We start from the raw sequence: 16,713 nt of genomic DNA on the forward strand, positions 1-16,713 counted from the left end.
TATGGTTTTGATCTATGGGCTACTTTTAAAATGAGGCTGCATTTTAAATTGCATTTTAACCTGTATTTTAAATTGGGGTTTTTCCCCCTATTATGATTTTACTGTAATTTTACTGGTGTTAGCCGCCCTGAGCCCGGCTCTGGCCAGGGAGGGCGGGGTACAAATAAAAATTATTATTATTATTACATCCCATCTTTTTCCTCCAAGGAGCTCAAGGTGGTGTATGTGGTCTCCCCCTTCATTTAATCCCCACAACAACCCTGTGAGGTGGGATAGGCTGAGAGGCAGTACCCCGGTCAGCTTAATGGCTGAGTTGGGATTCGAACCCTGGTTTCCCAGGCCCTAGTCCAGTGCTCTAACTGCTATCCCATACTGGCTCTCAGTGGATGCTGGATTAGATGGGCCTTTGGCCTGATCCAGCAAGGGCTCTGCATCAATTCTTACAACCCTCTACCATGTCCTGCCTCATCAGGTTGTTGTACAAAAAAAAGTATGTGTTGTATGGACCATCAGGCTGCCTCAGTGGAAGAACTGGGAAGCAGGGCCTGTTCCATGAACTCTGTCAAGAAGATCAACTCCATTAGAAGCCTCTGGCAACCCTGAACTACGATTTAAGAACTGATGCCTGGGTTTGCTTTTTTCCTCTGCCCTCCCTGCCCCTTTTCCTTGTGTGCCATTTTTGTTGTTGTTGTTGATGATGATGATGATGATAAGCCTGTGGGGACTGTCTTTGCTTTCATTGATTTCCAAGGCACTCTGGGAGCCTTCTTGGCTGAAGGAACAAGCCACAAATCCTCTAAATAAATAAGCAAACGCTTATTTAAACAAGAATTGAGGAAAACGTCTGGAAATTGATATTTTGGCTCTAAAGATTCCCAAAACCTATCTCTGTTTGTTAGCAGCAAAGCAAAGAGCGAGGAGCTGTCTCAGCAGGGAAAGAGGAGGAAGAATCTGCGTTCTTTTAATTGGCTGAAGAATAATGAGGGCAAATATTTGCAAGAGATTTGCAACCGGCAAATTGAGAAAAGAAAAATCCCCCAGTCGTACAACCCTGACCTTTTGAGGGCAGGTTTTCGCAGACATATTGCATCTGTCTTGCGTGAGAGAGGCAACGATTACTGTTTGTCTGCTTTAAGAGAGAAAGAGAGAGAGAGAGAGTTTTCATACTGCCAATATTTTAGGATGCAATATAGCATGTCAAGAGCTGCTTTCGAGTGAGTAGATCGAGTCAAGCCTGTTGAAATCGACAGAGCTCAATACTTCAGAAGAAATTGAACTGGGTTGAGCAATCAGGGATTGAACTGGGTATGGATTTTAATGGTGGTAAAAGGTAAAGGTACCCCTGACCATTAGGTCCAGTCATGGCTGACTCTGGGGTTGAGGCGCTCATCTCGCTTTATTGGCCGAGGGAGCCGGCGTACAGCTTCCGGGTCATGTGGCCAGCAGGACTAAGCCGCTTCTGGCGAACCAGAGTAGTGCACGGAAACGCTGTTTACCTTCCCGCCGGAGTGGTACCTATTTATCTACTTGCACGTTGACGTGCTTTCGAGCTGCTGGGTTGGCAGGAGCAGGGACCGAGCAACGGGAGCTCACCCCGTTGCGGGGATTCGAACCGCCGACCTTCTGATCTGCAGGCCCTAGGCTCTGTGGTTTGACCCACAGCGCCACCCGCGTCCCTCTTCGGTATCATTTAGGCGCTGACAAATTAGACTGCTTGCTTTACTAGAATCCAAAGTGAGTAGCTGTTGTGGTGATAAACCACAAGAGTGAAGATTTGATAGACAATATTATACTTGGGACAATCTTGTAGAGGTAGGGATATTACACCTGGGGGATTTGAGTTTAGGAGAAGCCAATAGTTAAGTGTCCTGCGCCAGATCCGTTATTCTACAGAGGGAAGATTAATGGAGGAGCATCCCACAATTTATTGAATCGGGATTTTATTCCCAATATCTGATTCCCAGCCGTTTAGTAATGTTTCCATAGGAAGTTTGCCTGATTGTTACCCAGAAATTATTCAGTGATGTGATCCAATGAAATAGACTAGAGAGGGTTGGCTCCACACTAACTCTACGACTCTGATGGTGCTTACGAGGGAGTCAGCCTCATGCAACTGAGTGGAATGTCCTTTGGAGTAAACCCAGTAGGACTTCTGAAATCAAAACCGGAATCACTTTTGTAGCACAGCCTTATAATCTGTTCAGCTTTCGCAGTTTTGTATTGCATTCCTCTGCACGTTGAGGGTGTGTAAGCTGCTGGGGTGTGGGCCATGCTCATAGCAGTAATAAGAAAAATATAAAGATGGAAGTCAATATGACATAAGGGTGAAAGTATTGGCCTTAGACAGGGTTCAAACCCCCCACTCCCAATGCGCTCTCACTAAGTGACCCTGGGCCAGTCATACATTTAAACACTCACCTTTCTCTGAGCTGAACCTGCATCACAGGGTTGTTGTGAAGATTAAAAAAAATAGCGGAGGGGTAACTCATGCTGCCTCAAACTCCTTGGAGGAAAGGACAGGGAATATGAATATGAACAATAAATTTAATTTAATTTAATAATCATTTATATTCATACATTTAATAATTCTAATTACAGGCAGGTAGCCGTGTTGGTCTGCCGTAGTCGAAACAAAATTTAAAAAATTCCTTCCAGTAGCACCTTAGAGACCAGCTAAGTTTGTTATTGGTATGAGCTTTCGTGTGCATGCACACTTCTTCAGAAAGCTCATACCAATAGCAAACTTAGTTGGTCTCTAAGGTGCTACTGGAAGGAATTTTTTAAATTTTGTTTTTACATTTAATAATGATTATTTAATATTGCATTTTGATTGTTGTGACCTGCCCAGGGACTTTATGGTGAATAGCAGTAAATTAATATCGATAATAATAAAAATAAAACCAATTATAATAAACTTCATTCATTCCTTTGATAATAATATTTAAATATTGTATTTTAATGGTTGCGGTGTGCCCTGGGGCCTTAGGGTGAAGGGCAGGTAATTAATACGAATAATATAGAAAACCAACTTTAATCAACATTTTCTATTTGCTAATCGTTATTTCATACTTTGTTTTAATGGTTCTGACCTGCTCTGGGTGAAGGGCTGGGCAAGTAATTAATTAATTAACAACAACAACAAAATATGAAATCATTCATAAAAATGACGGGTGCAGCCCCCTCCACCTCGCCCGCCCATCCGATTTGGGGGTCCGGGGGGTTTCCCCTCCTTCCCTCCCTCCCTCTCTCTCTCCCGCGGCGCGCGCGTCACCGCCGGCTCCGCCCAATGGGGAAGGGGATTCCCCTCCGCGCGCCCGCCCCCCTGGCCCGCCTGCGCTGCACGTGGCCGCCGCCGGGGAGCGATGCTTCGGCTGGGCTGGACGGCGCGGCCGTTGGCGCTGCCGCTCGGAGCTGCTGCTGCTGCTGCTGCCGCTGCTGCTCCCTGGCCCCGCCGGGGAGGAGGACGATGCAGAGGCTGGAGGAGAAGCGAGGCGCCGAAGGGGACGAGCCCCGGGAGATCCGGCCGCTGCCTCCTCCGCCGCCACCGCCCTCGCCCTCGCCCTCCTGCTGCGGCCGGAGCCTCCGCCGCCTCGTCCCCGTCGGCGCCTGGCGAGAGGCCCGCGAGCTGGTCCAGATCGGCGGCCCCGTGGTGAGGAAGGAGGGCAGGCGGGGAGGGCGGGGACCCGAAGGAGAACCGCGATCTGGGGGGGGGGGGGGCAGCGGTGGTGCAGTGGTTAGAGCAACCATGGCCCGCCTCGCAGGGTTGTTGTGCGGGCGGAAGCAGCAGGATGAATGATCGTCAGGATCAATGAATGAGGCGCAGAGACTGAGAAAGGAAAGAGAGATCAGAGCATAGCTGTCAACGTTTTTAAGGGAAATTCCCTTATTCCGAATAGGATTCCATTGCAAGAAAAGGGAAAAGTTGACAGCTATGGATCAGAGAGAGATCTGCGGAGAATAAAATGGGAGGGAAGGAGAGAGAAATGGGAGGAATAAAAATGTGAAGAGCTGAAATGGCTTTTAATCTAGTGTTCCGTTTACCGCCAATTCTGTTTTTTAAAATAATTGTTTCTAACTTTTTTTACTGATAAATCTCACTGTTCCGTTGTTTTCGCAAACTGCTCTGAGTTTCTCCCTCTCACAATCAAGCAGTGTATAATTTTTATTTGAAAGACGGAACGAAATAATGGGGTTGTCTCTGACCAAGCTTAACCCCGTCAGAATGGGTGAGTCAGCCGTGCCCCTTCATTTCAATGGGTCTACTCTGAGTGAGTAGAGCTAGCGTCGGATGCAACCCACAGGAGATGAAATGGGAGACCTGGGATGGAACAAGGATGAAGGATGAGAAAATGGGAGGGAGAAGGGCAGAGAAAAAGAAAAGAATGAAATGAGAGGTGAATAGAGGAAAGGCAGGAGGAAGGGAAGAGGAAAGAAGAGGAGGGGAAGGAGGAAGTTGAGAGACAGAACTGCACTACGTCCTCTGAAAACAGAACAAGGTTCCAGTCCTCGTGGTTCTGAAGGAAGGGCTGACTTCAGTTGAACTGCCTTAAGCTGAGTCAGTTCATTGGTCCATTTAACCCAGTGTTGTCTGCACTGACTGGCAGCAGCTCTCCAGAGTTTCATGCTAGGGGACATTCCCTACCAGGAGATGCCACTGGAGGCTGAACCTTCTGCATGCAAAGCAGGGAGTCTTCCCCACAGCTGTGGTCTCAAGAGACCCACCCTATCTTGTCCTTGCCCAAAGGTGGACTCGCCCCTACTTGATAAGGGAAGGAGGTGGGGGGGGTCCAAAGTCTGAGCTTATTGGGGCCCAGAGACCCCACCCTGAGCCCTTTTTACGACCCGCTAAAAACTAAAGTACACATTTCATTTTCCGGATCAGCCTTGTGACCTCTTGCACGAAACCTTACACGAATGGCTGTTTTTTAAAATCTTTATTTTTGCATGGAAATTGGCACATGATGGAACCGAAAGTGCTTATGTTTTTTAAAAAAAGAGATTTTCTAGTCTGTCTTTCAGGGCAGGCCCCTACCCAGACCTCTCGCACCAGAACAATACAATATAAGCAAGACCCACCCGGATAAAACCATGAGGCAAAGCTGAAAACATTGTTTATCCTGCATTATAGATCCTGCACCGGATTGAGAGGGGAAGGTTAGACTAGATTAGGGGTGGTGGGATATCAGGCCTGGGGGTCCGGATGCGGCCCTCTGGCTCTCTCTTTCTGGCCCTTGATGTTCTCCTCGGGTCACGCCCCACACTTCCTGCCTTTGTGGAGTTCTTTAACTGTTTGGAATGTGTCCTTGAAGTGTAAAAAAATAAAAAATCCGCTTGTTTGCTTGGATGGCGAGATGTGTGTGAAAACCTCTGGCTTCTGCGCAGCTGAAATGTGCAGCCTATAGTACAAAAGTAAAGCCCCCGTCTTCACAGTGCATTTAAAGCTGTATCATACTACTTACATAGAATGATAGAGTTGGAAGGGACCCCTAGGGTCATCTAGTCCAACCCGCACAAATCTCAACTGTCGAACTGCTCTTACTGTCAGAAAGTTCTTTGTGATGTTTAGTCGGAATCTCCTTTCTTGTAACTTGAAGCCATTGGTTCGGGTCCTACCCCCCAGAGCAGGAGAAAACAAGCTTGCTCCATCTTCCACGAGACAGCCCTTAAGATATTTGAAGATGGCTATCATATCTTTTCTTAGTCTCCTCTTTTCCAGGCTAAACATACCCAGCTCCTTCAGCCACTCCTCATCAGGCTTGGTTTTCAGACCCTTGATCATCTTTTCCACCCTCCTCTGCACACCTTCCAGCTTGTCAACATCCTTCTTAAATTGGGGCGCCCAGAACTGGACACAGTATTCCAGGTGTGGTCTAACCAAAGCAGAATAGAGTCAGACTATTCCTTCCCTTGATCTGCACACTAGACTTCTTCTGTTGATGCAGTCAAGAATAGCATTAGCTTTTTTTGCTGCTGCGTCACACACTGGACTCATGTTAAGCTTTTAATAATAATAATAACAGCATCTTAAAAAGCAGAGACATCACCTTGCCAACAAAGGTCCGTATAGTTAAAGCTATGGTTTTCCCAGTAGAGATGTATGGAAGTGAGAGCTGGACCATAAAGAAGGCTGATCGCCAAAGAATTGATGCTTTTGAATTATGGTGCTGGAGGAGACTCTTGAGAGTCCCATGGACTGCAAGAAGATCAAACCTCTCCATTCTGAAGGAAATCAGCCCTGAGTGCTCACTGGAAGGACAGATCCTGAAACTGAGGCTCCAAGACTTTGGCCACCTCATGAGAAGAGAAGACTCCCTGGAAAAGACCCTGATGTTGGGAAAGATGGAGGGCGCAAGGAGAAGGGGACGACGGAGGACGAGATGGTGGGACAGTGTTCTTGAAGCTACCAGCATGAGTTTGACCGAACTGCGGGAGGCAGTGGAAGACAGGAGTGCTTGGTGTGCTCTGGTCCAGGGGGTCACGAAGAGCCGGACACGATTAAACAACTCAACAACAACAACAATTTATTATTTATACCCCGCCCATCTGGTTGAGTTTCCCCAGCCACTCTGAGCGGCTCCCAATTGAGTGTTAAAAACAATACAGCATTAAATATTAAAAACTTCCCTAAACAGGGCCTTCAGGTGTCTTTTAAAAATAAGATAGATGCTTATTTCCTTGACATCTGATGGGAGGGCGTTCCACAGGGCGGGTGCCACCACCAAGAAGGTCCTCTGTCTGGTTCCCTGTAACCTCACTTCTCGCAATGAGGGAACCACCAGAAGGCCCTCGGCGCTGGACCTCAGTGTCTGGGCTGAACGATGGGGGTGGAGATGGTCCTTCAGTTATACAGGACTGAGGCCGTTTAGGGCTTCCCCCAGTCATGGCTTCCCCCAAAGGACCCTGGCAACTGTAGTTTGTTAAGGGGGCTGGGGATTATGAGGAGTTAGCCCAGTTTCCCTCACGGAGCTTCTGTTTCCAGATTGGTTCAATCCCTCTTCCCAAGGAACTACTTCCTGAAATTTATACACTGCTTGATTGGAAAAGAAAAACCCCACCTCAAAGCGGTTTACAAAAGAGCTAAAATGTTATCAATAAAAAGAACTCACAACAATAATTTAAAACATTTTTTAAAAATACGTTTGGTGGGCCACACAATGACATCTCACTTTTTCTTTTCTTTTCTTCTAAAATAAAAACACTGAAACTCCCATATTTTATTATTCTGCTCAGTCGCCTCTTAGTCCAATATTGTCGTTGGCTGTTCTGATGCTCGATTTCCGCTCCCCTTGGCTCCGCTGGCAAAGCAGCAGAGTTCTTGCAACTTTTACAAGGAGGACCTAGAACTGAGTTGTCCACCAGCTTTTCTTTGGATTGCTTGCCAGGGACCTGAGGTTTTGCAGGGAGCTGCTTGCTGGCCTGTCTGTTCAGATCCTGGAAGACTTGTGTGCTTCTCTCCATGCCCCCTGCCTCCCCCACTGCTTGCAAAGGACCCTGGGGCTGGAGCTTGCTCAGATCCTGGGAGGCCTGCTTATTTTAGTTATCTTGCAAAGGAGCCTTGCAAAATGCTCTGGGCCGTAGATTCAGATTTGTTTGTTTGCGTGTGGTCCAGCACGGCAAATATATCCGCATGAAATTAACTCGGCTAAAAGGATATACAGTGGTACCTCTGGTTACGTACTTAATTTGTTCCGGAGGTCCGTTCTTAACTGAAACTGTTCTTAACCTGAAGCACCACTTTAGCTAATGGAGCCTCCTGCTGCTGCCGCGCGATTTCTGTTCTCATCCTGAAGCAAAGTTCTTAATCCGAGGTAATATTTCTGGGTTAGGGGAGTCTGTAACCTGAAGCCTATGTAACCTGAAGCGTATGTAACCAGAGGTACCACTGTACAACAAACGCAAACTTAAAATTTTGAATTTGCTCGGCGGATCACAACATTTCTCTTTTAAAAAAGAACAAACGAACATGGGGACTTGTGCATGCTGAACTTTAAAGTGCTTGTGTGTTTGTGATCTTTTGTTTGGATCAGCTGTCCTGTCCCTCTGGAACAGGGGGAGAGGGATCAGTTCCTTCAATCCCAAACAGCCTTTTGTTCATTGTCCATCTTGCAAGCATCTGACTTTGGGTCGGAAGTTCTTTGCTGCCAGATAATGGCACCTCTTGAGACTTTCATGCCCTGGGGTTGAGGGAAACTTTCATGCCCTGGGGTTGAGGGTTTGTGTGTGTGTGACGGTCTGACTTGTTCCTTGAGCACATGCTTTGCATAAAAAGTCCCAGGTTCAGTCCTAGTTGAGGGGGGAGGAACAGGACAAATGTGCGCTGCGATAAAATGTTGCAGCATGAAGTGCTGCTCTTCCAGATTCTAGCCCCTCTCTCCCCACCCCCATGAGAACTTAGGAAGCTGCCTTGTGATGACTTGACCCTTTGGTCCATCCAGCACAGTACTGTCCACACTGACCAGCAGCAGCTCTCCAGGGTTTTAGGCACAGAGTCTTTCCCCAGTCCCACCTGGTGATGCCGAAAATCGAACCCAGGACTGAGTTCAAACAGATGCTCTTATCACTGAGCTCCACTCCCTTTTCCCCTTCTCCCAACAGTCTATCAGCATTCAAGGATCGCCAAGTACACTCAGTCTTCACTGAGATGTTTTTGGGTCACCTTAAAATTGGGGGGAGTATTTTGCAACTCCACACAGCGCCTGAACTCTGGAAATAGCAGGAACGTTGATCCTTCGGCTAAAGGAGCCAATCATCTGATTTTTTAATAATTGTTTTTCTTGTCCTCTGCTGGGTTTCTCTATTGACATGTTCCGGATTGGGCCATTCAGCTAACAGCACGTTGCCTCTTCTCTACTTCCCCCCACCCTCCCCCCAAAAATCCACATATTTGTGTCAGGGCATGTCCAGGATTAGAGGACTGCTGTCATAAACCTCTTCCCGCCATCGCGCGGTCAGGAAACAAAACGCTTATTTTCTCTTTCCCCTCCCAGATCCTTGTCAGGGTGAAAGATTGCTGCCCTGGGGTAGCGCCGAGCTTCGCGTAAGCTGTGCTTGTTGGGACCTGTTCAGCTTCTCTTGGCGCTCTTCCCCAAGTACAAGAAAACACCGCTTTGGATCGGGCCCCGGTTCCTGGAACCAAAAGCCAGTTCAAACTCCACAGGGCCAAGACACACGGGAGAGGTTCTGCGAGCCGCGAGGGGGGAGTGGAAATTTTTGGGAACCATTTTTTGGAGGAACATTGCAGGCTCCCTGCAGGTAGAAAGCTAGCCTCTGCGTGACAAAACACCCGGGGTTGTTCAGTGCGCCGAGACCTTGCATTCGGAAGGTGGGGAGGCGGCCTGTTCACATAGTGATGTCCAGCAGATGCCCCCCAATAGGAAGACCTCGAGCAGGACGCGGGTGCGAGAGCCTGTGGCTTGTACACTGCTGACTCCAACCACAGAAGCAGAGCAGAACCACCGTGGCTAGTGGCAACAGAGAGACTTAACCTCCGCAAACTTGGCTAAGCCTCTTTTATAGGCGTCTGAGTTAGTGGCTGCCACTCAGTGACGCAGCGTGGGTTGCCAGTGCCCGGGGCAAGGCAGATAGCATTGGCACAGTCTGGGACGAAGGGGCAACAGCTCAGTGATCTACCCATGTGGGAATCTTTCCAAAGCTTGCAGAGGGCACCCTGGCAACCAGCCACCGCCCAAATCGTCTCCTTAATCTACTCACGTGAACACTGGGAGATTTTCTGAGTGAGAGTATTGAGGCTTGGAGTATTGAGACTGTATTTTAATGTTTTAATGTTGTGTTTTAATGTTGTATTTTAATCTCGTTTTTAAGTTGTATTTCAATCAATTTGTTTTACATCGGGTGTTAGCCACCCTGAGCCTGGTCTTGGCTGGGGTGGGCAGGGTATAAATAAAATTTATTATTATTATTATTACTATTACTATTATTATTATTATTAAAATTACAGGTGGTTAGCACATTGTAGCGGGTTGGCCTAGATGACACTAGGGGCCCGTGGCACAGATTTATGCAACAAGGGGGAGGGCAAGCTATGTTTTTATTCATTACTACCACTTCTTTTTTGCCTTCTGAAATTTTGCGCCCCTGAGAATATAAAATATGCAGGGATTTACGTTATGCGAAATGAAAGAGAAGAAGGGAAGCGACTGATATTTTAAGGTTGTTTAAATGAATATTTTAAATTGTTAAACAGAAAATTTAATAAAAAAGAAGAAGAATTTTGTGCCCCGGGCAGCTGCCCCACGCTACACCACTGCCGCCACCGCCTCCTGCAGGACTGAGTTCCACAGTTTAATTGTGTGCTTGGCGGTGGGATGTGCTCACCCCTTGCCCTTCCTCCTTAGTTCGTGGCGCAGCTTCTGGGCTTCCTGATCAGCGTGGTGAGCTCCATCTTCTGCGGCCACCTGGGCAAAGTTGAGCTGGATGCCGTCACCCTCGCTGTATCGGTACGTAAGGCCCTGTCCCGCAAGAGCTGCCTTGCGCTCAGCCAGAGCCCTAGGCTGCCCCGCTCCCTGAGAGCTGGGGCAAGTGCTCCACCCTCGAGCTGCAGCCCCTCTCGCTAAAAGCAGAGCCAAGGTCCCAGTCCTCATGGTTCTGATTTCACGAGGAACGCAGGAAGCTGCTGGCGCCGAGTTGGGCCAAGGGGGGCGTCTGCTTCAGCACTGCCTGCACTGACTGGCAGCAGCTGCCCACCGAGGTTTCAGCCCTACCTAGAAATGGCGGACATGCCGAACCTGGAACTCTGATCTTAAGAGTCAAGTGGCAGCTCCGCATGGTTCTGAACAATGGGAGCTGATTTCGTTAGGAACCCAGGAAGCTGTCATATATCCTGAGCTGGGGCAATGGCCTATCTAGTGTTGTCTGCACTGGCTGGCAGCAGCTCTCCAGAGTTTCGGGCAGGGGGCGTTCCCAGCTGGAGATGCCGCTGGGGTCCGAACCCGGGACTTTCTGCATGACCTTGACACCCTCCCTCTCTTCCTTTCTCTCTCATCACTCCTGCCTCCCAGGTCATCAATGTGATTGGCATTTCCGTGGGCACTGGATTGGCATCTGTGTGTGACACTCTCATGTCCCAGGTATGTCCGGACACCGCATAGGGAGCTCCTCAGTACCACGTCTGACTTCTTCTACCCACCTAGCCCAGTATTCCCTGCTCTGGTTGGCAGCAGCTCCCTAGGCTCTTTCCCCCATCACCTGGCTAACTGAACCTTTTAAAAAACCCTCAAGATGCCAAGGATTATATTTCCCCGTACAGGGAAGTTTTAAACGTTGGGTGTATTGCTGTGTTTTTATATTTTGTTGGAAGCTGCCCAGAGTGGCTGGGACACAAATAATAAAATTACAGTGGTACCTCGGGTTAAGAACTTAATTCGTTCCGGAGGTCCATTCTTAACCTGAAACTGTTCTTAACCTGAAGCGCCACTTTAGCTAATGGGGCCTCCCGCTACCGCTGCACGATTTCTGTTCTCATCCTGAAGCAAAGTTCTTAACCCGAGGTAATATTTCTGGGTTAGCGGAGTCTGTAACCTGAAGCATATGTAACCTGAAGTGTATGTAACCTGAGGTACCGCTGTATTATTATTGAACCTCACAGCTTCTGCTTGCAAAGCAAGGGCTCTAACCACTATGCCACATGGCACACCCGGAGAGGGGTGCAATACGTCCCTGAGGAGGCCACCTCGCCTCTTATCAGGGACGCCAGGAGGGTTTCATCCTAATCCCCAGGTTTCTCCCCTTCCGCTGAGCGAATAACAGCCAAAATTGGGCAAAGCTTTGCAGCGGTGCAAGGAGCAGCGGCTGATTTAATTTTTGCTTTCCTGCTTTTTTAAAAAATCAGACGTATGGGAGCAAGAACGTGAAGCGCGTGGGGACCATCCTGCAACGGGGGATCCTCATCTTGCTCCTCTTCTGCTTCCCCTGCTGGGCCTTCTTTATCAACACAGAGCAGATCTTGCTTCTCTGCAGGCAGGACCCAGAAGTCTCCAGGTTAGTTGCTTTCGCTCCTTGCATGCAAATGCACACACACCTTTACAGCAAACATCTCAGGAGGGGGTGGGGAGTGGGGAGCTGTGATCCACCCTTTGCAGCTTTTCCTCAAACCTCTTCCCTCTTCCCGTCTCCTGACACTGTTTTCCAAATCAGTTCCAAGCTCCTAGTCCTTAAGGTTTTCCAGCCTTTACGTGAGCGGCAAGTAAAACTGGAAAACTCCTCTGCCGAGGCTCTTTGCTCTAGTTATCTCCTGCTTGGACTACTGCAACACGCTCTACGTGGGGCTACCTTTGAAGGTGACTCGGAAACTGCAACTAACCCAGAATGCGGCAGCTAGACTGGTGACTGGGAGCGGCCGCCGAGACCACATAACACCGGTTTTGAAAGTCCTACATTGGCTCCCAGGACGTTTCCCAGCACAATTCAAAGTGTTGGTGCTGACTTTAAAAGCCCTAAACGCCTCAGTCCAGTATATCTGAAGGAGCGTCTCCACCCTCATCGTCCAACCCAGACACTGAGGTTCTGGTGGTTCCCTCGCTGCGAGAAGCCAAGTTACAGGGAACCAGGCAGAGGGCCTTCTCGGTGGTGGCGCCCGCCCTGTGGAACACCCTCCCGTTAGATGTCAAGGAAATAAGCAACTGTATGGCTTTTAGAAGACATCTGAAGGCAGCCCTGTTTAGGGAAGTTTTTAACGTTTGATGTTTTATCGTGTTTTTTATGTTCTGTTGGCAGCCTCCCAGAGTGGCTGGGGTATAAGTAATAAATTATTATTATTATAAAGCACAGGTTCTGAAGCAAAACTGTGCCACTGTGCAAGGCCCAAGGGCTGAAATCCTTAACACTTGCTAGAGCGCTAGTCCTACTCAGAGCAACCTACTTTTGAGCAAGGATGCTCACACCTGTACTGTTAAGGAGCTTGATTTAACCTCTTCTAGCTGTCCTGAGAATCTGGAAGGAAGCTGGGCAAAGTGATAAGGTCAGCCTCCCATCAATCTGAGAAATTCACCTTTCCCAGAATCTTTTGGGTTTTTTTTACAATCTGACGCTTCAGCACAAGTTTGGTCTTTGTGTCCTTAAGGGCTAGGAACTTAAAAAGAGCTGATCCCCAGTTTGTAGCCGGTTTGTGCTTTTGAGTAATTCGGTTTTCAGGACATACATAATTCTGCACTTCCTGCGATCGCTCCCTTCTCTTCTCACATGCGGGGCTTAAATCTCTGCTCCCCTTCCTGGGCTTTGAGAACTCCCTCTCCCCCTCTCTCTCTTTCTCAAGAGACATCTTCAGGACCTCAACCTTCCTTCAGGTGGGCAGAAACACCTGATTAAAAAAAATCAAACATTTTCATAACTTCTGCTCTCCCGGTCGCAAAAAAACCTGAAGATTGGTTTGGGGTTCTTTTTGGTTTTTTTATTATAATTTTTAATTAGTTTTTTTAACATATCATTTTCAACAGTAATTAAACATACTTTTACATCTTATTCAAATTTTTGACTTCCATCAATCCTGTCTGAAAATTTTCCAGTCTAATCTCTCAGTATGCATTTCTTATCTTCCCTATTACATTTCAAACTCATAACCAATATCTCTAACTTTTTCTACTTTGTAACACTTCATCTATTTCTCCTTAAAAAACTAATTGTAGTCCTACTAGCGTAATTTGTTGATTACAGTTGCTCTTCAAATAATTCATATACTTCTTCCAATCTTCTGTAAATCTCTGGTCCCGCAGGTTTCGAATCCTTCCTGTCATTTTGTCCAATTCTGCATAGTCCATTAATTTTGTCTGCCATTCTTCTTTCGTCCGAATTTCTTCTTGCTTCCATTTCTGGGCTAACAATACTCTTGCCGCAGTTGTTGCATATAAAAACAATTCAACATCTTGCCTATCAATGTCCTGACCTATAATACCAAGTAAAAATGCTTCTGGTTTTTAAAAAAATGTATATTTCAACATGTTGAAAGTTGGAAGATTGGTTTGCTTTAGCTATAAACCAGGCTTCCTCAACCTCGGCCCTCCAGCTGTTTTGAGACTACAGTTCCCATCATCCCTGACCACTGGTCCTGCTAGCTAGGGATCATGGGAATTGTAGGCCAAAAACACCTGGAGGGCCAAGGTTGAAGAAGCCTGCTATAAACCTACCCCGAGGGTTGTTGTGAGGCTTAAAGAGGGAGGGGAGAAGAACCATGCACACCACTTCAAGCTCCTTGGAGGACAAGGTGAACTATAAACGGAATGATAGACAGATGAATAATGGCATGAACTGGAGCCTCCAGATCTGAGAGCAGTCTACCTCTGGATAACTATCTGCAGAGTTAAATCCCTGCTTTGGATTCTCCTAGACCTGTGAGCTTCCGATGCAACCAATGAACCCGTTAAGTTCCTATCCGCTGTGCCTGGGAAGAAAAATAAAATTTCTGTTGATGTCTTTCATTGCAGGTTGACTCAGGTTTACGTGATGATATTTATTCCAGCACTCCCAGTAAGTGTTGTTGTTTTTTAAAAAATAAAAAACCTCCCCTTCTTTCCTCTCTGCACCCCCCACCCCCCCGAATCCTTGTTCCCGTTTACACTTGCAATTAAAACAATTGAGATTTCAGAAGCGCCTTAAATTCGCTTCAGGATGCTGTGTCTCAGAGGTGGGGCTCGGATGTTAGTCCTTCATTTAGAAACAGATTCACACCCCGGCGTTTTCCCACATAGTTCTGGGCAGCTTCCGAAAGCAAGTCAAAATGCACAGCAGGATTTTGAGGTTTGCGGGTCATGGCTATTTAAAGGTAAAGGGACCCCTGATCATTAGGTCCAGTCGTGGCCGACTCTGGGGCTGCGGCGCTCATTTCGCTTTATTGGCCAAGGGAGCCGGTGTACAGCTTCCGGGTCATGTGGCCAGCATGACTGAGCTGCTTCTGTCGAACCAGAGCAGCGCACGGAAACGCCGTTTACCTTCCCGCCGAAGCGGTACCTATTTATCTACTTGCACTTTGACGTGCTTTCGAACTGCTAGGTTGGCAGGAGCAGGGACCGAGCAACGGGAGCTCACCCCGTCGCGGGGATTCGAACCGCCGACCTTCTGATCGGCAAGTCCTAGGCTCAGTGGTTTAACCCACAGCGCCACCCGCATCCCTGTCATGGCTGTTCGGAAGCAGGCAAATCCAGGGAGGGCAATGCTGTCGATGGGCCATGACACCTATGATCCGCCTCTGCGGTTGGAGGCAGCTGCCGGCAATTGCAAGAGGGTGGAGAGTTCGAATCCTGCTTAGGGCCTTCCCACTGGGGTATTTGTTTGGCCTCCTAGAGAACAGGAGGTGAGAGAGGTCCCCCTGGGCTAATCTGCCGACATGCTCTGTGGCATCCCAGTCCAAACTGGGAATTAACTGGGAATGCTGGGAATCATCTGGGGCAACGGCAAAGGACTCTTTGGGGCCCAGTTGCTCGAGACAAGCTGCCGCCGAAAGAAATCTAATCCAACACGGTTTTGTGGTTTATTTCCCCCCACCCTTTCCAGGCAGCTTTCATCTATCAGCTACAAACCCGCTACTTGCAAAGCCAGGTATGGACTCATTCGCCTGCTTAGGGGGAGGTTGGGGGGGGTCATTGCTGCGCCAAGGGGGTTGTGCAAACATTTCCTTTGGCATTTTGGACAGTCTGGGTAGTTGGCCTTGGTGAAGATTTGACGTTTTCATCCCCAAAAAGTTTTTGATTCGAGTTTCTACTGAAACGAGGCTGCATTTTAACAACGTATTTTAATCTTGTTTTTAAGTTGTATTTTAATCAATTGTTTTATACCTGGTGTTAGCTGCCCTGAGCCCGGTCTTGGCTGGGGAGGGCGGCGTATAAATAATTTTTTATTATTATTATTATTATTATTATTATTATTATTATTATTAAACGTGTTTTTGGAGTGGGGTAGGGTAGGGGGAGGTCAGGCGCCCTTTCCCAGCTTCTCGTCTGATTTATTCTTAGCAACACAGTCAAGCACATTTTGAACCGTTAAAGACTGCTGGGGGGGCTGGGGCAGAGAGAGATGCTGGAGAGACTTTCCAAATCTTTTCTCAACCTTTCCCCAAAGGGATCCATGCCTGAGGGCAATTCCTCCAGGGTTTGGAGGTTGAGGGAGGTGGGGAGATGCAAACTGGGAGCCTTACCTGGGTGTGGGAACAGGCTGGCTGGCTGGGGCGGTGTGCTTAATTTTCCCTGTTTTCCCCCCCTGGATCCCAGGCTATCCTCCTGCCCCAGGTGATCACGGGCGTCGTGGCCAATATCCTGAACGTGATCATGAACACCGTCTTCCTTTACTCCTTTGGGCTAGGAGTGGTGTAAGTTCGGGGTTCAGGGTTCAGGTCTTGTTGCTAACACAGAAATTCCTGGACAGCTTGGGATCCGGTTTGTCCTTGCGTAGACTTGTAAGATCGCTGGGGAAAGTTTTGCTCATGGTGGCCCCATGCCCTACAGGATATCATGGGGCTGCGACCCCCAAAACATTTCCCACCCTTGCCTCTGCAACAGGGGAAGCAACAGGCTGTTGACACCCTCCTTCTTTGGTATCCAGTCTGTGAGCCATTTTGGTGTGGACGGGGTTAGACTAGATGCCCTTTGGGGTGCCTTCCCACGCCACAATTCTATGATTCCGTGACATGCTGGCTTATTTCAATGCTAGGCAACCGGGGGCAGTGGGAGTGTTTTGTCTGCTGCGTTACGGCCCGGGCACACATATCTG

General features: G+C 48.1%; 2 protein-coding genes across 7 annotated transcripts in view; one reads left to right on the forward strand and one right to left on the reverse strand.

Moving 5' to 3' along the window:
- The window catches only part of LOC308463991 (multidrug and toxin extrusion protein 1-like), a 39,291-nt gene extending 34,156 nt beyond the window's left edge, over positions 1-5,135 (reverse strand). The window contains exon 1 of one of the 3 annotated variants that reach the window (XM_080982982.1): positions 4,204-5,135. Coding sequence is in view for 2 of the 3 variants with exons in the window: in XM_080982981.1 (XP_080839107.1) it covers positions 2,419-2,489 (71 nt within the window). In the remaining variant the exon portion in view is untranslated. Of the gene's footprint in view, positions 1-2,418; positions 2,760-4,203 lie in introns of those variants that run through there. The other 2 variants (XM_080982981.1, XM_080982978.1) reach the window with 2 other exon arrangements.
- Positions 3,361-16,713, forward strand: part of LOC308463996 (multidrug and toxin extrusion protein 2-like) — a 28,636-nt gene continuing 15,283 nt past the window's right edge. The window contains exons 1-7 of one of the 4 annotated variants that reach the window (XM_080982994.1): positions 3,361-3,649; positions 10,356-10,457; positions 11,019-11,087; positions 11,849-11,997; positions 14,436-14,478; positions 15,502-15,546; positions 16,215-16,312. In XM_080982994.1, the coding sequence (XP_080839120.1) occupies positions 3,467-3,649; positions 10,356-10,457; positions 11,019-11,087; positions 11,849-11,997; positions 14,436-14,478; positions 15,502-15,546; positions 16,215-16,312 (689 nt within the window). In that variant the 5' untranslated portion in view covers positions 3,361-3,466. Of the gene's footprint in view, positions 3,650-9,314; positions 9,767-10,355; positions 10,458-11,018; positions 11,088-11,848; positions 11,998-14,435; positions 14,479-15,501; positions 15,547-16,214; positions 16,313-16,713 lie in introns of those variants that run through there. The other 3 variants (XM_080982993.1, XM_080982995.1, XM_080982996.1) reach the window with 3 other exon arrangements.

This window comes from Podarcis pityusensis (genome assembly GCF_964106645.2).
Source record: "Podarcis pityusensis genome assembly, chromosome: 15".
NCBI lineage: Eukaryota > Metazoa > Chordata > Lepidosauria > Squamata > Lacertidae > Podarcis > Podarcis pityusensis.